Below are 21,366 nucleotides of genomic sequence, written 5' to 3' on the forward strand. Positions count from 1 at the left end.
TCTAACAGTGCTGAAAGATGGAGGTTTGAGAAGATTGCCTGTCGATGTGCCATGCAGATACTGTCTTCTGCACATAGTGCTCACGGCATGCCTTTGACGAGATGCCGTTTGCCCAGTGTTCAGTCAGCGCTTGTTCAGTGGGAAACATAGAGCTGTAACGAAGAGCCCATAATAGACCTTTCTATTTTCTTCCCACCACAGGCTCACTTGACAGGGTGACGTGTTGTTCAAACGATGCCTGCGAAAAGATCTCTTTTGGAGCGTAGTGGATTTTTTAGTTTGTTTTATTCAGAAACATTGTCATGAGTCTCATTGGAGGGAGCAGGCATCTAGTACCATTAGTGTCAAGGTCTGACTGACAGATCCCTTTCCAGGTGCATGGGGCAATTGTAGTCTGCTGTGCCTTTGCCTCAGCTGAAGTTTGCAGCTGAGCTGTGATGGAAGAAGTGACAGCAAAGCAGTAATATCTTCTGCGAGAGCTCTCCTCAGCTCCCTTTGATGGGTGTAACCACCCAGCATGTCAGACTTACTCCGGGCTTTTTGGTTATGGTGTAGTCAATTAAAGTGACAAAATGATGTATGATGGGAGGAAGAGCCTCATTATATTGTCACTTGTACTCTGTAGTTGGCTTTTGAAGAACTCTGTTTGCCATCACACCTAATGAAGGCCAGAAGCTGACAGTGTGGCTTGTAACAATCCTGTGCAAAGTGCAAATTCTTTACAATAACCCCACCAGAAACTTCTTTTTTACTGTGCATCTGATAACTCTGTTAAAGATGTGAGTCTGAAGGAATTTAATTTAATCCTGTTTCCATTATTGTGAGGCACAGGAGTTGGTTGTTTATGTTTACTCTGACCTGATATTAAGAAAAACTGAGCTCAGAGAACTCACAAGCCACTTGCATAGATTTAACCCCTAGGGATCTTTTGTGAGGGAGCGGGCAATGGTTTTAGTTGTTAAGGGATTGCATTTTTCAGTATTTAAAGGCCAGAATGTGTCGGTGAAAGCACCCAGTCTGACCTGTTCCATGCTGTGCTGGGTGTCTGTGCTCGGTGTGGGCTGCAGGGCTCAGTGAGGAGAGGCCTGGATTGCCCTTCTATATTCCAGCCCATGAGCTTTTTCTCCTCCCCGTCCACCTGAAGAGGAGGGAGAAAGTAGCTGGTTGGGGGTTGGCAGCAAGAGGTCAGCCCACCATGATACTGCACACTGGGGGATTTTACAGAGTAGCTCCTTCAGAGGGAGGAATTCTGTTTGATGTGGTGTAACATCCAGAACCAGCTGCCTAACCCTTCTCAAATGTTAAGTGCTACATACTAGAGTGAAATCTGAAGGCGAGACAGGAGGTGTGCTTGTGGCACGTATAGGGAATAAGAACAGTGAATAAGTGCATTCAAGGTTTGAGGTGGCACCAGTTTCCTGTGTTCATAGGCTTGGAAGGTGAAAGAGCTGCTGTGCTGGCAGCTCTTGTCAGCAAAATTTCTACAAGGCTCTTCATAGTAAGCCAGAAGTGAACCTCCATGTCTTCTAGTAGTTCCTTTGTGCTGAAAATGCACAGTATGACAGCCACTGTTTGAATGTGTCACTGAAGTGTTTGTGAAGTGTTTGTGAAGATCAGTGCTTAACGAGGTGATGTGATGAAATATAGTATAAAAAAAAAAAAAGAGAAAGAAGGAGTGAAGTAAATGACAACATCTTTCTGTCCCTGCAGAAACTCAACGTACTGCATGAAGGTGTCCATGTCCTTGACGGTAGCTGAGAATGAATCTGGGCTTTGCTACAACAGCAAGATCAGATATCTGGAAAAATCGGAAATTACCAAAAGAAAGACAATCTCCTGTCCTGATATCGAGGATTACAAAACAGACAGTCAAGAGCCAGATGTTGTATGGTACAAGGTAACTCTTGCTGTGTCATTGGTATTGTAATGAAACTGTACCTAATGTCCACTGTTTCTAGTTTGAGGCTTAGAGATGGCCTTCTTTGAACCTGCAGTAGTTTCTCACTGGGTCTGGAGGATGCTCTCCCACTGTTACAGGAGCAATACCGAACTGCAGGCAAATTACCCAGCATAGCCATTGACCCACAAAAAGCAGCATTAATGAGGGTGTTCTATTCTGAAGGTTATGTGGTTTCTGTAACAGCAGAACAATATTTCCAAACCTGTGCCTCTTTACCAGTTTCCACCCTGATGGGTTGTCTCCATAGCTGATGCCACCCAATTAATTATTAGGAAGTCTGTAGGGTACCTTCATCAGGGAGTGTTAAGTTTTACCAAAGTCTGCTGGGTAATTTCACAGAGATACTTGTACTTTTGTGGAGGTTCACTGAGTAATTTTACATATGTTGCTTAATTTTAACTAAGATTTACTAGGAACCTGTACTACTCAGCAGGTAACTGTTCTGGCTGTGCCTTCTGCAGGGCTTTCAAGAATTGCCCAGAACTTTCAGCAGCAAATGCATACATGATGTGTTACTGTAGCTTCACAAAGAACAGGAGAATGACTAAAATGCAGGTTGCCATGCAGACCTTACTAAGATCCTGGCAAATTTTACTCACTGACTGAATATGGACCAGGATTTGGTATTTGAAAAGCCCTCGGGTGTTACAGAACCATAGAATCACCAAGGTTGGAAAAGACCTTCAAGATCATCCAGTCCAGCCATCCACCCGTCACCATTATTTCCTCTGAAACATGGGACTGAACCATGTCCCTTACTTAACACATCAAAACATTTTGCTAAGGGAACTGTAGGAAACAAAGGGGAGGAATGAAGAGATGGGAGTCAGAGGGAAGAAGAAATAGTACTTGGTCAGGGGGAAGAGTTTGGTGAGATTGATGGGAAAGAATTTGGATTGCAGTGATAAAAGGGTGATGAGTTTTGGACAAACTTGGCAGAAAATGCAGGAAGAAGTTAAATCCTAAATTTTGAGTGCTTGATTTGGCAACCTTAACGGCATTCTTTGAAGGTTGTTTCTTTTAATATGAAATGTTATGTGCGGAGCTGCAGATTTTTTTTCTTCCTTTGTGGGATGGAGCAGAAAAGAGCAATTTTTGAAGTTGTCATCTACTTCTATTTTTTACAGAAATCTCACATGTTCAAGCTTATAGTAACAAAACATGCCATAACCCACTGTTAGTATAAACAAAATTTTTCTTTCAGCCACTGGAGCTATTTCTTTCAGCATATGGGTGGATATCTTCAGTGCTGTTCATGCATAAAATATTTGTGCTCAGTTGAATCTGAAATCTTGATAGAAAGAAGGTACCAAAGAGAAGCTGCTTCTTCTGCCATCCGAGAGCAGGAGAGGAAGGGTGTTTGGTCCATATAGCCACACGTGTTGTCTGGGTTGCTCAGACAGGTTTTGTGCACCGGCTGACTGACAAGTCATCACCATGGTGAAATTGATGTGAATTGATATGGTTGGCTGCTAAGAGGCAATTGAGGTCAACAGCCTTTAGTCTGGCTTGATAATGTAAAGAGACATTAATGGAATAACCTACTACGTACAACTCCTTATTCATAATTAACAATAAGGTGCTATCACTTCAGTTCTTGGATAATGCTTATATTATCTGGACCTGGGTCAGGAAGCTCAGTAATGTAAAATGTCAGTATTAATGTCATGTAGAAACTTATGTCAGGTTATTGCTTGAGACACATTTCTGCAACAGCATTTTGAAAAAACATTCTGGATGGTACTGTGGTGCTATTAGTAGAAGTCTGCCTAGACTTTTAGACACAAAAACACTAAAGCCCCAAAAAACTGTGATCTGGAACTTAAGATCATACTATACAGTAAGTGTGTCCCTTCTCCCCAAAGTGATATTGCAGTATAAAGCATGACCCTCATCTTCTAAAGAAGGCATCTGTTTCCAGACGTCTTACAGCGGGTCTTCAGCTTATCACCCTCTGACTTTGTGGTTGAATTTCACGTGTAGATGAAGGTATTATTGGCCATCTTCCCATGTAAATCTGCTGCAGAGTCGTTGGAAGGGAATTGCTTTCCATTATGCTGATCTGTTTAGAGAAGATTTTCCAGGGGAGAGTGTAAGTTGTCCAAAATAGAACAGAATAGGAGTATATATGAGGAAATTCTGAGGTTTCCTCCTTTGTAGTTACCTGAAAATTAAATTCTATGTGAATTTCTCTCCTTGTGGAGGGAAGCCGTCAGTCCCTGGTAGTTGGGGAATTTGGATTGTGACTGGTGAGCCACTATCAGCAAAGACAGTAATGCTACAGCTCATGGTTTGCAGGGCTCTCTTGCCTTCCAGAAGCCTTCTCTGTATGGAGAGATTAATGAATCTGAGCCAATAATTGCATCAATTTAGAGGGAGTTAACTGTAATTTAAATACGCTCTTAAAATAATTATGCTTGAATAGATTTCCACATACACACCCAGTGAGGAATGATAAAACATTTGCTATCAGGGCTTGTTTTAACAGTAGTTTGAACTTCACTTCTGGCTGTGAAATATTTCTTTGGAGAGATTTCCACAGTTAGTGCCACTGATACACACACTGCTCCCTTACACTCATTAGAACTGTTTTGACAAGCAGTATAAGCATGTTGTTTTTAAACAGATGTGTGCATGAAGGCATGATTGAATCAGTGGGTTTTAACAGTAAGAACAGTTTCAGGAAAAAAAAATCAGCTAGCAAATAAAAAATGCATTTTTTTAGTTTCTTCACCTGTGTACTTTTAAAAATAAATATACAGAACATAAAACTGGTAACATATTTATGACAGGGCCTTCCAGTGCTGCTCTGCAAGGATGCATGTTTGAAATACACGTGCTGTGTGTATTCCTGGAATTGTATTCCTCCTAAATTAGGGTTGAACAGAGTTCTTTGCCCATCAGTGTTCAGATTCAGTCACTCTGGGTAGGTGGCTGATGCAACTCCATTCTGCTTTGTAAATAGGTCTAAAAGATCAGAAGGTGTCTGAGGGCATTTTCCTGCTCAGATCTGTTTCCCACATAAACCTCGAACTGTATCAATGTCATGAAGCAACAAAAATAAGCTCTGATTTTTAGCACAGTAGATAGGATCCGGGTTCAGATCATCCCTTTCAGTGCTGTTAACTACAGGTCCCATGCAAGGCAATGTTAGGGACTTCGCAGAACACTAGATAGCAGGGAAGCTGAGACCTGCAGTGGGATTGCATGGTTTAAGTATTCTTTATTTGACTATACTGTAACTGAATTTGACCTGTTAGAGATAAGGATAAAGGTCTTGGTGCCTCCAGATGCAAGGCCAGAAGCTCACAGTCTCGCTTTTCAAACCTGTTATTCTCCTTTAACTTACAATCTGACATTGAGGATTTGGAGCATATATGGAGTCTCAGGAGGAAAAAAAAAAAAAAAAAAAAAAAAAAGGATATTTATGTCATTTTGATCTTTCTCTGTCATACAGTAGATTTGCACGTCATTGTGTTTCCTTGTTTGTTTCCTTAAAAGAAAGCTTTGTTCTGCTTTGTTTGCTGTGTGTCTGACAACGCTGCTGCAGACAAACAGAAAGTGGGACGTAGACGTGGGCTGTTGGGGTGAATCTCTGAGACTGTGAGGCTGCTGGAAGTGCAGAGCCTGCTGCTGATGGTATTGCAAGGTTGTTAGTTGTGCTTTGAGAGCTTGTTCTGTGTTGCCTGCTCGAGAGAGAGGAAATAAATGGCATTAAAGGTACTTGGGTCCTAATTGTGTTGCTTTGTGTACTTTGGGCAGCAGAATGAACCAGAGCATGGAGCGTTTCAGAGAACTTTAAAGCATGGTTTTGTTCACAGGTGGTACATTCTCGATGCTAAAGCTACTAAGAAGGAATAAACATATACTCTGAAGGTACCATTTTGAAATGATTAGATTGTGCCCATACATTTGGTTCAGAGCGTTCCAAGAGGTATTCAGTCATGAGTACCATGATGGCGGATGGGAACAGAGCTGGCTGCAAGGATCATAGTACATTAGGAAGGGGAAAGCTGTGTGTCTTGCACGCTCTGCAGAAGGACTCAAATACTGCAGCAGGACCACGATGCATAGCAATGAACCTAAACTAAGGTCTGGCTGGGAAAGTCAGTGAAAGTTGCAGACTGTCAGTACCGTATACACCATGAGATGACGCACTTGGGGGTGATGCTGCAAAGAACCCAGTTACAGGAAAAGGCTGAATCAGAGCTCACACCTCATTAGATGCGAGAGAAACCAGTGAGGGGACACAGGGACCAGAAGGAAACCGGGTTTCTTGAATTGTCTTGCTCACAAAACTGCTGCTGTTCTTCCTTTTTCTTCTCTTGGTAAATGAGGCTGTGACTGCATGAAGTTTGTCTCCAGGCTGACTCTTAACAGATGTTGCCTATTCTCCCTTCAAACAGAGATGTATTTTAATGGTCCATCTTAAAATAAATGTGTTGGCAGTTGTTCGTCGCGAAATGAGAAGATACTTAACCATTGCTTCAGAGCATCAGATATTAAACATGGCACATGTGATACAGTGGGAATTACTGAACTTTAAAAGCATTTCTGTTTAATTTCTGTCTTCAAATTAATTCCAGTTTCAGATCTCTATGCCTTCTGAAATTATATTCAAATTTGAATTGCAAAATATGCTGAGATGGTTGTTTACGTATGTACATAATACTGAAAATCTGATCAAACAACACAGTCCTATGTCATACAAGCTGGGTAATTTTAGCAATGAATTTTTATTCCACAGGAATGTAAGCCAAAAATGTGGAGAAGCATTGTAATTCAGAAGGGAAACACACTGCTAATACAAGAGGTCCAGGAGGAAGATGGAGGAAATTATACCTGTGAACTGAAGTTTGAAGGCAAGCTTATACGAAGAACGGTTGAGCTGAAGGTTACTGGTAAGAACCTTTGTTTTGTGGCTATTAAAAAAAAAAAAAGAAAAAGTTTTATAATAAATGAAAGCAATATTCACATGTTGACGGATATTTGGTAGAAGAAATTCCAAACCAAATCTCAGTAACCACGAAGTTTCAGACTAGGGGAAATTTAGGTCCAGACTTACAGAACTTCATAGAAGATTGCTCCTACTTTTTGTTCCGTGCAAAACCTGGAGATTGAAATTATAAGATGAAAGACAGACATCAGCTCAATCCATATGCTGGAGAAAGTTCCAATTCCAGTTGCATCTTTAATATTAACATAGAGGAGAGGTTAAGTGAAGCTATCTGAAGAAACTTCTGGTGAGGTTTGTCTGGAATTAAACACAGCCAAAAGAGATGTCTTGAGTCATGAATTTATTGTTCCGTATTTTTTATCTTTGGCTTAATTTATGATGGTCAGCTCCTTTAGTTTTTCCTCTAGGTTTTCTTTACTGCAGAGTGTGGCACAACCTATTCCTAGGCTGAAAGTAGGAACACTGGACTGTAGGAGGAAAGGAACATGCTTATCAGGGGGATCATGCATTTTGTTTCTGAGTCCATGTAATAGTCTACTTAATGGAATGGGACATTTCCATTTCTTTTGGTGAGGTATCAAAATTGAACGTATTGCCTATCCGTATATTCCTGATTCCTTTCCATGCCGCTGTGCAGTATGACATCTATAATTATTATTTGTCTTTGGCATCTGTGGAACATTGCAAGTGTCTGAAAATAACTGTTTTTTTCCCCAACCTTTTGCACACAACTATACAAACAAATGGTTGGTTTTTTTTGTTTTCTTGTCTGTTGTCTGACATACAGCTTAAAATGCAGTCCTACATAAAGCAGTGACAAATAGAAATCTACTCTTTGGTATCAAACTGAACTAATCAGTATGGTATTTCTTATGTGTTCTTGAAATACAGTTCTTCCCTCTATTTTGAATGAAATCCATTTTTCTTTTCTTATCACTGTTCCCTGTTTTAAATGAGTTATTTTCCCTATATGCCAGACTCATATATCATGTGATTCTTTATTGTCCATTTTTGACTGTGGACAGATCTCTGAAATATTGATTTGACCTACCTGACCCCAGGCCTGTCAGATGAAGATATAATACCTACCTTGTGGATAGCTGCTATCCTAGGTAGCGTGCTGGTCTTCAACCACAATATGAACTAAGTTTGACAAAGTGAAAATGAGATGCATCTAATTCAATTCCAGATGATGGATATTCTTTAAATAACAGCTTGCTCTGCCTCTCATCATGACCTTGCAAGAAGTGATGTGTTCTCTCCATTACATGAACAATGTGTTATGTTAATACTTCACAATTTGATGACTTTGTCCTAAAATAACTGTAGTATGTGTTAAAGTTTTTCATTCTATTAAGAAGATGTTATGATATGGATTATTAAAATTGTAAATATGACATATGCAAACGTTTTCTCTGTTTTGCATGATGCTTGAGAACCAGGAGATTGTTCCCTTGCAATTTGGTGTGGAATTCACATTAAATTAAATTTCCCCTCATTCATAAAGGCACGTGTGTTTATGTGTTATGTCCTCATCATTACAACCACAGCAGCAGAGTAGAAATCATCTCTATGTTTAGAAAAGATAGGCAGTTTTTAACCAAACACTTCTTCCTGATTTAAGTGTTTGGGAGACATGGTGTATGTTGTGTGTTTGCCAGTTGAATCTCTCATTATATGTGGAATAGGCTAGGAAGTTTATGTAAGTGATGATCTGTATATACTGATAAGAGCTAGATGTAACACACAGGGCTGTGTAAGCACGTTATCATAAAGCTTGGTGCTTTGTAAAGTTTCTTTATCTTGTTCCTGGTCTGTGAATGCTTTATGCGGGTGGTTTTATCTTACCGGGGGAACAAGGTGTGAAAGCAAACTGCAGAGGGTCACTTGAGTGGTGCTGGTCAGGTCAGCTGGAGGGTCCTGAGGCAGGGAGATCACAGGCTGAGAGCAGGTGCATGGCATGACCAGGGACTTGTTTGAACAATATGGCTAAAGATTTTTCTTACGTTTAAACAGAATTTATCATATAGCAGCTTGTTGCCTGTTCCTTCTTATTCTTTCACCAGGCATCTCTGAGATGGTTGGATGGAGTCTGCTTCCACCTTCTCTGCACCTTCCCACAGGTGTTTCTGCTCATGGATCAGTTTTCCCTGAGCCTTCTCTCTTGCAGGCGTACCCACCTCACATCTTTCAGCCTCTTCTTGTATGATAGATGCTCCAGTTCCTTAATCATGTTTGCAGTCCTTCACTGAACTTGTTCCATTATGTCCATGTCTGTCTTGTACTGGAATCAGTGGTGCACTGGGCCCCATTATTTGCCCGTTTGAAAACTGAGTTCTCATCAAAATACATGGCTGTACCTGGAGGAGCTGGGGTGGAACCAGAGCTCAGGCTGCTGAACCTGCTGCTCTGTGTAAATCACTGTTCATAAATACTGCTGAAGGCTTACCAGCAAAGCCCTGGTAGAATTAACTCTGCTAGCTCGCAATGCAGATGTGGAGAAAAGGGTCTTGCCTGCTAATTTCAGAGGCTCTTTCCTCTTCAGGGACTTTCTAATGCTTTTTCTATTGCAGTTAATTATTAACATGCCCGAATTGGCATTTGTAAAAGCACAGCTGCCTGAGTTTCACTAACAGTATGGATTTTGAACAGCAAGATGCTGTTAGCCATTGCCAGCAGCCATGGTAACCTAAAATTGTTATTGAAGAGTAATTCTGACAGTGAAACAGGCAACCCTGCAACTCTCTCAAGCAAGGGAGCAGTTCTGCCATGTATAGAGAGGAGCTTGGGTTCATTTCCCTGTGGCTTTTCAGGTGTTCTCTAAAACGTACACTACTTGAAATAAGTAAGTTAAGTTAATGGAGATATATATAACGTCAGTCCTCTCTGCCTGCAAGCGTGTTGCAAGTGTCTGCTTTTGTGGGAATTATGTGTAGACAAGTGATAGAAGATGATCTCATGCGTTCTTTTCCTTGTGTTGCCAGAGCTGCCATGTTTGTACTCTTCAGGATAGTATCTTTCAGTGTCCAAAGGGAAAAACATAGGAAGAAATAGCAAAACTTGTATAGGGTATGTATAATATGTTCCGCTGTTTGAACTGGTTGAAGGTTGCATCTAATGAAACTAAAAGATCCAGAAAATAATTCATAGGTCATATAAAGATTCAAGGCTCTTTATGCAACAGATAGGACCTGCTAGTCTTTGGAAAACAGTTGCTGCTCACTTTCAGGCAGACTTTGGTTGCTGTGTTCTGCAGGAGAATGGACACGTCTTCTGTTTGCTGAAGTCTCCCAGTAACCATCAGCAAGGGCTCCTGCTGGCCCTGTAAAGTTGGCCTGAGCAAAGAATGACTGTTTATTTGGTATTCATGCTATGTTGCTTAAGCATTTATGTTAAATAGAGTCTGCCAGGTGATGCTTTGAATTAGAAGCAAACCTCTACACCTCTGTGATTCAACCGTTATTTAAGCAAGCTTCCAGGGAAGACATCAGAACTATGAAAAGGTGCTGCCTTACCTTCCTGTACCAAAGTGAGGGAGCTGTTGGAGTGGCTGTCAGGGAGGGAGCTGCAAGGACAGCATGTGCCAATCCTCGGGAACTGTTTTCCTCAGCTCCAGTGTTGCCTTTTTGTTTTTACAGGCCGAAATGGAAGATCTCAGTGGCTCAGTTAGAGTTCTTACTCTTGGTTGGTAAGAAAACTGTGACACAGTTCAGGAGAAAAAGCTCACTGGTCTTGTAGATGAAAACTGAAACCCAACAACATAATGTCTGGCTATTTAGAAAGAGAAGAGAAAGGATGGAGAGTTGTAATAGTAGAGAAAAAGGAGCATAAATCAAAAAAGGAAAATGTCATTTATAGAAATAAAGTACTGGGCATAGCTACCAGTCTTCTTGTGTGGGTTTGATGGTTTGAGGTATGGGAGACAATGATAGCGTCCTTTGGGGTTGCAAAGAAAAGGCTTGCAGCCTAAAATACATCTGAAAAATATTTAGAGACAAAGTATTTATGGAGAGAAAATCTTGAGCTCCAATACAGTGCTAACAAGCAATGGCTGCATCTTGCTGTTTGGGTGCATTTAGGAATAATAGATTGTCAACAAAACAGCTTTTTCATCGCTCGTTATTCATGGTTTTGCTGTACTGTGCAGACAGATGTGAAACAAGTCTTGTCAGCCTTTTTCTCTGAATAAACATGACAACAGCACTATCGCTTAGTAAGTAACATGTAACTTCAGTCTGTTTAAAAATATATATATATACTTCTTCACTTTACTTTTTGGTATTTTTGTTGTGAGTTTAGCACCTGTGACCCAGGGCTGTCAGAACCTGAAAAGTGAATAAAATGTCTGCCTCTAGTGAGAGAGTAAATTAGAGCATGTCCAAATTGGGAAGAAAAAAAACCAAACAAACACAAAAACAAAAGCATAGTAATATGAAGATAATAATACCAAAACTTCTAATTTTTTTAATGCAGCTCCAGATAGTTGAGAATATTGGATACATTATCTTAACATCTGGTAGTATTTCCAAATGCCAGCATTTATTAAGGAACAATTAAATTATTTTACTGTTATTAATACTGCTACTGAAAACCTGAAGAAGTCATGTTGTGTTTGAAAGGCAATTTAGCAACCTCCTGCCTTCTCTGGGCCAGCCAGCCCCTTCTGTCTGACAGATAAGAATGTTTTGATAGCTTTTGGGAAATACACCTGTTATGTTTGCCTGTTGCTTCAGCGCCTTTTTGTGTTTTGGAACACTAGTCTGTGAGGAGACGGGCCTATAAGAGATGTAAGTGGATGCAAGCAGGAGGCCAGGGAAAGGCTGGTCCTCGTGAGCCAGCCCCAGTTCCTTGGACAACCCAGAACCCTCCTGGCAGGTGAGGCTGTCTGGCAGAGCCATGCTTTTCCATGGACGACTGTATTGGTGGAAGAGTTTGCCTTGATATGATTTGTGAAGTCTTGCTTGACAGCAGAAGGTGGCTGTCTGCCCAATTTCACAAAGTGCCAGTGATGGATTGGCCTGACGTGCGGGAATTACTGAACCATTCTGTCCAGCAGACCTCTGAGTTGCTTTTGAGCCCTACTCTATCTTCATCTCCATCATTTTCTTCTTACAAACTACTAAAATGTCTGGCTGTTCTAAAAATGCTAAAAGTCATTTATACGGCAATATTTGTTTTGACTGTCCTAAATGACAAATTATTCCACCTGGCTTCATGAATTGAATGATTCTGCCTGAGTTTGCTCTTTGCTCATAGTTTTTCAATTAAATTCTTTCCAATCTCATTGCACTTTCCAATTTTCAAATTTTGCCTGCTGCTGTTGCTAGATTTTTTAGTGTGTTTGGGACCATTCAGCACGAGCTATTGATGGTGATTTTCTATGGTTAAAGAAAGGGGTGAACTGGATTTAAGGATGCCAGCAATTGGTGATACTCTCCATCTGCACCATGGGCAGAGAGAAGCTACCAGAGAAAATGATGGTACCCAAAAAGTACATCCAGTGTTCTGTGCTAGTTCCTCCTGTGCGTTTTCAGCCCTGTGTGAACTGGGCTATTTCACAGCCTTTGTGGCAGAAGATAATGACACATTGACAGGAACCAATGGGTGCTGATCAGTGGCAAACTTAAACCTGCAGCAATCTGTGTGTGCACCCTAAGCCTTAACACTTCACAGCAGAGAAACTATTATATATAATCAACGTAATCACAGAAATGATGTGTTGATTGACAACATTTTTGGCTGCTGTTGGTTTGCGGAGAAGGCATAGGAAAAAAATAATAATAAAGTAAGTTAAAAGTTTGTTTGAACTGAAATATCATTTTTGGAGTTCCACCTTTATTAAGGGATTTACTTTTATGATTTAAAATGTGAGTATTATTATTTGCTTAAAAAACCATGTCATTATGATTCTATTCCAGTAGCATTCTCTTTTATCACAAGCAGTTCAGGAAATCTGCCATGAATTATGAAATGCCTCGGTGTTGCTTAAGTAGTTACTTAGCCGAAAAAAAACCACCCAGTTTAGCTCTAAAAGGTCACTGAGCTCTGAATATCGTTGTGCAGGTGGGAACTGAATATACATAAAAGCAGGGGCAACATAAGACACAGGTTAAAAAAGTAGGTAGCTAAGGAGTAAAAGTGCATAAACTGAACATATTCAGCAGAGTTTCTTGAAGAAAAGGAACAGTACTAAGGATGGGCCTGTTGCACAAAGCTCTGGTCTGCAGGGATTTCTAAGTTAACTCGGAAGGAGCTTTTCAACAGAGCCAGGTAATACATTTGTACTGCTTTTGGTATCCAGAGAAACTCTGACATCTCTGCCTGGCACCGCGCTGTGCAGGGAGCGCAGAGCCTCCAGCTCCTGCAGGAGGGGGATGCACCATCACCTTCCTCTTGTCACTTCGTGGTCTGTGCTCCAGAGCCTTTTTTCTGGGCATGGGATGAAATAACAGTTTTTAACACCATTTTGTCATCAATTGAATAAGATGTTGGTGTGCTAAATACAGCCCTGCATGGAAATAACATCTATTTCTCTTTAATAACTTAAATAACAAATCTTGCAAGATTTTATACTTTTAATGTTGTTTTGTCACGTGACTATTTTTTTAATTTGTGTATGTAATTTTTAGTAATACATACAGCTAGTATTGTATATTACTGGAGACCTTTGTAGAATCAAAGAATCACAGAATGGCCTGGGTTGAAAAGGACCACAACAATCACAATAGTTTAAACCCCCTGCTCTGTGCAGGGTCACCAACCAGCAGACCAGGCTGCTCAGAGCCACATCCAGCCTGGCCTTGAATGCCTCCAGGGATTTCAGGGATTTCATTCCTGAAGTTAAATATTTTGATAGTTCCTGTCCATAAGATGTTTGGAATTAATAATTCACAGGGAATTTCTCTTGAAATGACAGGATTTTCACCAAATGCAGGTTCTAGTTACTAACAGCACTGCACATCGCATCTAGTCCCTGGGATCCAGGAGATGCTTGGAGTGCAGAGCTGTTTTCATGGCTGTTTTGGGGCACTGGTACTGCTGAGAGATGCTGGCACCTCTCTCTTGTATTGATCTTTTCAAACATAGATCAGAATACCAGTTGTCTCAAAGTAGAAAATTTTTCAAGGAGAGCCTTCAGTGAGCCTGTGAATTTACCTGATGAAGGAGTGAAAGCTCTTCAAAGCAAAGTGTGGTGACACGTATGGTGGGAATTATCCTGGCCTTGGAGTTTGCTCCCATACTCACATGGCCAGTGCTGACTGGGATGCAGCACTGCGTTTGAAGCTGTTTGCCTTTTCCTGGAAACAGCTGCTCCTTCTAGAGAGCTGCTTTTTCAGCTCCAGATCTCCAATTAAAATACCTCCCTCACTGAAGGTTCTCCAGAACCCTGTAAGACATCTAAAATGGTGTTGAGGGTTCTGCAGCTGTTGGACCCAGCAGCGTGCCTTTCCTTCTTTCCCTTGTCTTCTGACTTGGCAGCTTTACCCTTTCTTCCCCTCTATGAACAATGTTCAGTGCACTCTTGGTACCTGGCAGCCCTCTCTGCTCGTAGCCAAAGGCTCCTGTGTCCGTTGTGTCCCACACGAGTCTCCATCTGGAGTTCTTTCTTGGCACGAAATGTTCTGCTTCCAGATGAAGGCCCAACTTGCCCAGCTTCTGCCCTTCAGAAATTCACAGGGAGCTGCTCGAGTGCAATCTGACCATTGTCCCTTTTTATGTAAGAACCCAATTTTGTACTTAACAAGGTATTCTTATTTTTATGCCCTAACTCCCTCCCTTACTCCATAATATGGACAGCAAATGATTGCACAGAAGGTGCCCATAGTAAGTGGGGGATGGATGTTTGCTCCCTGTTTCCTTGGTATCTCAGGCTGCAGGGGCTGTGGGGAGGTGGGGGCTTGCTGTGGGTTCCTGAGGTCTGCCTGCACTCTGCAGTGGGCTTCAGCTACCATCTCCAAAGTGTCACAAGCTAAGATATTGCGATTAAACAACCAAAATAGGTTAGCTCAAAATAAATTAGGCATTTTCAGATATTCATCAAACATAGCTTAAGGAGTTGCAGCGGATAAGAAGCTATTGAGATAATCACAGTTGTTCCTATTGTCTTTTAAGTTCATAGTGTTAAATCATGCAGTGGGCCAGTGGACTGTGCTTAGAGTGGTAAAGGCTGCAAGGCCTTCTATCTTTCTTCAAAATGAATTTTAATGTTATTTTGTTTCAGGACTTTTAATAGTATTTTAGTTCAAAATAGAGAATAAAGGGAAAAAATATCAAGAATAAACTATTGCTGGGGAGGGCAGTATTTACAGGAGCAAAAAGGGAAGAGAAAAGCATTTTGCTTGTAGCTGTAGTTCTGTGAAAAGGCTCATAGAATCACAGAATCATAGAATCATAGAATGGCCTGGGTTGGAATGGACCTCAAAGATCTTTTAGTTCTAACACCCTGCTGTGAGCAGGGTTGCTGACTGCCAAGGTACCTTCTTTTAATTTAGAGAAGAGATCTGAAAGTGAACAAGTTATATTGCAGAAGTTCTGCACTTCTGGGAGAGATGCCGCATATTGGAACAGAAAATCCTCTCTGTTTGCTTCTAATGTTGGCATCTTAAAATGTATAACGTGTGTCACATCTGAAGTGACATCTTCTTGCAGCTGTGGCTTACACATATCCATAGCAAGACTTCATCCCTCCTCCCTGGTTGCAGTATCTTGACAAAGTCAGGGAATCGCTTTGTTATTAAATGTGAAGAACAGAGAAAAACCCACCCAAGTTGAGTTTCTGCTGAGAGTTCCAGACTTTAAAAGTCCGTTAGTGGGAGATGCTGTTCTCAGCATTTCCTTGCTAAGTTTTCATAAAAATGATTCATTAAATCTTACAGTATTTTGATTGTCTAAAGGAATCCTTTTTTTTTTTTTCCTGGCAGGAACCTAGTCAGAAATGGGTTAAGTGCTGACAAATGCTGCACTAAAAGACCAGGAAGTGAATTTCACAGCTGAGTTCTTCAAAACATTGAAGAAGTAACAGTCTATTTAAAGCAACATGTAGGAAGTGCCAAAAAATAGTTCTCTCTTGATATATTTTATGTGATTTGTATTAGTATTTATCAAGATCCTTGTTTTGCAAATATTAATTTGTGTTTCTTACAGTATTTATCTTAAAGCTCTGATTCTGAGTTGTTAGCAGCATCCCATTAACAGCTGTGGACATCTAAGCACATTTCTGTGGTCAAAGCCCTCCAGCGATTTCTGTAGTGACTTTCATTTTTCCTAACAACCTCAGGAAAATAGATTGTGATCCAGAAAGAGAAATATGGACATTTTCTTTTGGCCACATTTGGAAAATCGAGCAGTTTTTCTTCCTCTTTCAGAGCACGTGTTTGTCCACGCAGTACCTCCCATATAAATCTGCAGGGATTTCTGTCTTCAAAGAGTCAGTGGGCAAATTCAAGTGAGAGCGAGGTACCAATATGGTGTGGGTGTCTGTTCACATGGAAGAAGTGACAAGCACAGTCATATTCTGTCTTTTAACATCTCCTTTTCACCTGACACCCAACAAGGTCCTGATAAATTGACCCAAGCGCTGGTTTCAAGAGTGCCTCATTGGAATCAGCCAACTGGGGATCTGGGCAGCGTCTGAAGATGCACAAACCCATCTGTGCAAGCTGTATCAACTGTGTCACTGATGAAGTGACAATGCCATATATCCGCAAGGGTAAAACTCCTTCATTTTCAGTCCCTCACATGATCCAGATTGATGGCTTTCCCATCCACCAGAGTGACCTGTTAATACTGGGCTCCTGAAAAATGACTTTGGAAGATAAACATTAAGTATTAAGTATCTCCATATTTCCTGGAGAAAGTGCAAGTTCTGAGGGCAATGAGAAATGTAGCAATATGCTGCAGCCTATGAATTATATATAGTGTCAGTACTCTTGGTGCTTTCCCTACAGCTTCACAAACTGCTTTCCTAGCTCGTGAACATGCAAAGTAATTAGAATGGCAAATAGCATTAGATTTTATTGACCTGTGATGCCCCCCAGTTCTCTAGCATGTTCTTGAACATTGCCTAGTGTTTTCAGCCTTAAATCAGCAATTTGTAGTATTGGTTATTTGGTATTTCAAATTTACTGATGAGGACAGCCAAGGCTTCCACACTTGTTATGGATTGCTCATTTATCCCCTGCTCTGTTGTGCACAGCAGCTGTAGCTTGCTGAATCACAAACTGTATACTAAATGTCAGGTAGGAGCTCCACCATTAAGAACTGCCTTTTATTCTTTGAGCCACGTTCTCAAAGTGCATTGTGCGTAGACTAGTGGAGGTGATTGAGTGTAAATGATAGGATTGTGGGGCTTTTGCCCACAGCAGTGAGGTAAAGTTACAAGAGGTAAACTTGTTCATTTTCATTTCCCATATAAAGGAGGCTTCCTTCATCACAAAAAATGTAGACTGGGCGCCCATTCTTCTTTATCAATAATAAACAGGCAGATAGATGCACGGGCACAGAGCAGCACTGCCCTGAAAACATTTTGCTAATGGTAAAATAGATACACATGAGCGAGCAGATTGCTTTACCCACTAGAAATGCTGCCTTCCCGTCCTCCCAGAGAAACTGCAAATCTGGAGTAATGCTTTGTCTCCTAAGTGAAGTGTGAGCACAGAAAGCAGACTGGTAGCTCCTTTGAAATGACTGGAGGAATTCTAATAGGTGAACTGCAGTAACTGCAGCTGGAGATGAGGGTTATGTTTTCTGTGCACAATGTTGGTGCCTTTCAAAGCTGGTTTATGCTGCGTAGCAGTTGTGGATGAATGTCTGAGATGAGAAGTTCTTCTGTGGAAGGAAGAGTGCCCACTACTGAATTGTCAGCAGCATTTTTTGCTTCACTTAAGTGATTTTCAGAGGTTTTCTATTCCATGTCTGTTGGCCAGACCATGTTTAGCTTATGAGATCTGACAATTGTGGTACTGCTGCAGGCTCTGATGTTACTCTTATGATGCTCGCCTGAAGACTGAAGCTAATAACTCAGTGATGTTTGTTCTTTGCCTGCAATTTTAAAGTTGAAAGGACAGACCAAAATATGTTTGATGCGTTAAGTACCCTAGCTGCCTTTAATACAGTGGTATAAGATGAAATACTTATTCTTAATTTTTATCAGCGCCAACCAAGTTACTTTTTGTCTTTGGTGGTATTGATTGACCTCTTGTAAGCAGGAGAAAAATGAAGTGTTCAGCTAAATTTGTGTTTAGGTGTTTATAGCTGCAGTTTATTTCAAAGGATCTTGCTACTGGTTACACTCGATGTTCATCTGCTGACTTATTTACTATATGTGTGGAGTGGTTTTTGCAATGCAAGCATGTTTCAGTAAATAAAATCAATTTGCAACCAATGGGAAGGGAACAGTAAGTGATTTAACTTTTCATCTTCTTCAGCTTAAAATGAAAAGCTCTCAGAGGTATTGTTTATGACAAGCCCTGTGGGCTGAAGTGTTCTGAAAACACCCAGGAAAGATCATGTGCAGAGTGGCAAATCAAATTAATTAAACAGTAAAATTAATGAACAACACAGTTGTAAAGTTGTTCTTATCCTCTCTGTTTTTGTTCTGGTGCAGCCTAGCTCTGGACCAGAAGGACTGGTTCTACCAGGTAAGCATTGTATGGTCTCTGATTTTATTTTATCTTGGCTAGTGCCTGCTCTCTTGTATAGCAGGTACACATCTGCCAGGAATTGATCTAAGATAATTTCTTGATGGCTTGAGATAATAAAAAGCCTCTTGTTATATCAGGGCAGACTAAATCCAAACACCAGGTGGATATTCAGCTTTGTAGAGAACACACCACATCAGCAATCCAGTTGTGGATAATTGAGTTGCCCATCCTGGGCCACGCCAGCTATAGTTTGTGACAGGGAAGGTACCAAATTGCCATAAGCTACATATGCCCTTATGACTTCTCTGGAATACACTGACATGCTTCTTTTTCTTCTAAATTGGAAAGAGGTGCATCTGGAACAAGGGAGGTATGATCCTGCCAAGGCTCTGACAGCTCTGTCACCTCCAAGTGCCCTCAGCAGCTGTATTTAGGGAACGTGTTTTAAGGAGAATATTGTAGTCTGAATGTGTGTACGTCCATGTGACTGGGTGCAGTGGAGTGGTCTGATTTAGGGACGTCATTTCAGTTGCACTTCTTTTGGGACACTGGGTATTCCAAACAGACAACTTAATTTGTAAATAAAATAGGAATGAGAAGAGCTTGATCAATACTCTTTTAGCACGGCATTGATAGTACAAGAGGAAAGGGCTGTGGAGGTACAACACTGCTTGTTGTAGAAGAATACCCGTGGTTGGTACTTAGTTGAGTTTTCTAAAACTGGTGAAAAACCTGACCAAAGCATGATGTTCATTAAGAAAGTGAGTTATCTGAAAAAAATTGTTCTATCAAAGAGGAATTTTAGTATTTTCCCATCTTACCAAGCACTTCTTTCCTTCTATAACAAAAAGTTCGTTCTGGAATAAAATGTGTCTTTTTGGTGGTGCTTTCTAGAGGGAGAGAGTCAGTTTTCCTAGCTAAAAGGTTTTTTCCATCAATTGACAGAAAAGCTGCACTGGACGCTTTGGACAGAGCTGGAACTCAGTTGAAACACAGTGATCCAAGTCTGCTGCTGGGAAGGAAAGGCAGCATAGTGATCAGCATAGAGACATGGTAGTGCTGTCTCAGTAGACCTCCAGCAATGAAATACCTGTTATGTCCTCATCTTTATCAAGTTTCACAAGACCTACGCAGAGGAAAGGAAAAAAAAGGAAAAAAGGTTTTCATAGTTAATTGAAGTTAATTCGCTTGGGACTGTTTATTTGAAAGATATTTACCAAAGAGAAATTTGGTTTTTTTATGTTAGAGGCTTTCCATATGGGGCAAACCAAGTTTCTGTAGGCTGTGCCCACATGGCTGAAGAAGCATGGTAAAACATGGAAATATTTCCAGCCATTCTCTAAAGGGTAATGGCCAGTGCATTCGTTTGGAAAACTAGTCACAGAAGCTGGGCTTGTCTAAAATGTACATGCGGTGTAGTTCTGCATATAGGGAAAATACTTTTTTTGAGTTTTATTTCTGATTTCTGCTTTTTCTCTTCCTGGAAGACATGAATAACTCTCTTCATAACTACTCAGTGCTCTGGCATCACTTCTGGCACTGTGCATTTCAAGGGATGTTTCAGCTACATTTCATAATGTGGGGAGAGCTTCATCTGTCCTAACAAGCTCTAAGAATAAGTAGTGGAAATTCTATACATTAGTTTAATGTAAAAGATATTCACTGGAAAGAATTAAAGGTGATTCCGTGTTGTGGGGCAAATAGCTCTCAGCACCTGAGATCTCTGGCTGGCTGTCCCCGTGCCTCTATTTCCCATCAGCCCAGACCTTGTTTCAACACGTAAAATTGTACCTGTTTTCTTTTTCTAGCCCTCAGAAGGGCTTTAATTTCTTTCCCCCATTCTGCCAGTGCTCTAGCTGCTACAGCTGTTGCTGTCACATTTAATAAGGACTTTGTAGAGTTTAAATATTGCATTACTGCACCAGCTTTTCTTTGGGGTAAGAAAAGTGCTTCTTACATCTAGATGAGGTGCTCCTCGCTGGCTGTGCTGCTGACACGTGGGTTTCAGCTGAAGGCGACAGGAATTTATAACTTGTCCCAGTGTGTGCAAAGCTCCCTGCAGTGCCGGCGCTGCCTGATAGCATCATGCAGCCATCGTTGGACGAGGAGCTTGCTGTGCCCCATGATAAACCCCATCCAGCAGCACCCTGATGTACCAATTTGTCCCGACCAGCAGCCTCACATCTTCCAACTGAGAATTAAATCGATTGTGTTACAGTTCCTGACCTGGTAATTGTGCCTTTACTGCAACTATGTGGTTACGTATTTGTCATTGTAAAGTCCACGATTCTGTGCAGTAAACAGGTACCTTTTCCTTGCTCACTTGCAGACTGGGTGGGAAACAAGGCAACAGTGCAGGCAGTAGCTCAACATTTTAAGATGTCAGGGGGAGGATGAAGCGAGACTAAAACTCCATGTCCTCGTGCCTGCAGTAACTCAACAGCTTATTGAAACATTCTTCTCCTCAGCCTCGAGCTCTGTATGTGTCAATCCAGTTGAGTATAATTGGGGCTGTTTACTTCAACATACAGTGAAAATTCAAGAGAAACATGGAAGAAAATACTCAAGCCCAGATCTGCAGTATACTGCTGTGTACTGTGTATCTACTCCCACCCTCCTTCCTTCTTAACTCTGTCCCTCTGCACAACCAAACCAGATACGTACATCCATTCCACGTTAAGCCCATTTCCTTCCTGAAGCTATTTGTCATCTTCCAGGACCTGTGACGCCATCCCCTTCCTTTCATTCTGAGTCCTTCTCATGCTTTCACTATGACAGATAGGGATTTTAATTCATTTTTTTTTCCT

The 21,366-nt window shown here is 41.0% G+C and overlaps 1 protein-coding gene across 6 annotated transcripts in view; it reads left to right on the forward strand.

Moving 5' to 3' along the window:
• Positions 1-21,366, forward strand: part of IL1RAPL2 (interleukin 1 receptor accessory protein like 2) — a 333,005-nt gene that overhangs the window by 179,999 nt on the left and 131,640 nt on the right. For all 6 annotated transcript variants that reach the window (XM_042876751.1, XM_042876750.1, XM_042876755.1 and 3 more), the window contains 2 exons: positions 1,711-1,897; positions 6,708-6,861. In XM_042876751.1, the coding sequence (XP_042732685.1) occupies positions 1,711-1,897; positions 6,708-6,861 (341 nt within the window). The remainder of the gene's footprint in view (positions 1-1,710; positions 1,898-6,707; positions 6,862-21,366) is intronic.

This window comes from Lagopus leucura, unplaced genomic scaffold, assembly GCF_019238085.1.
Source record: "Lagopus leucura isolate 7727_CA_CO unplaced genomic scaffold, USGS_WTPT01 Super-Scaffold_100016, whole genome shotgun sequence".
Taxonomy (NCBI): domain Eukaryota; kingdom Metazoa; phylum Chordata; class Aves; order Galliformes; family Phasianidae; genus Lagopus; species Lagopus leucura.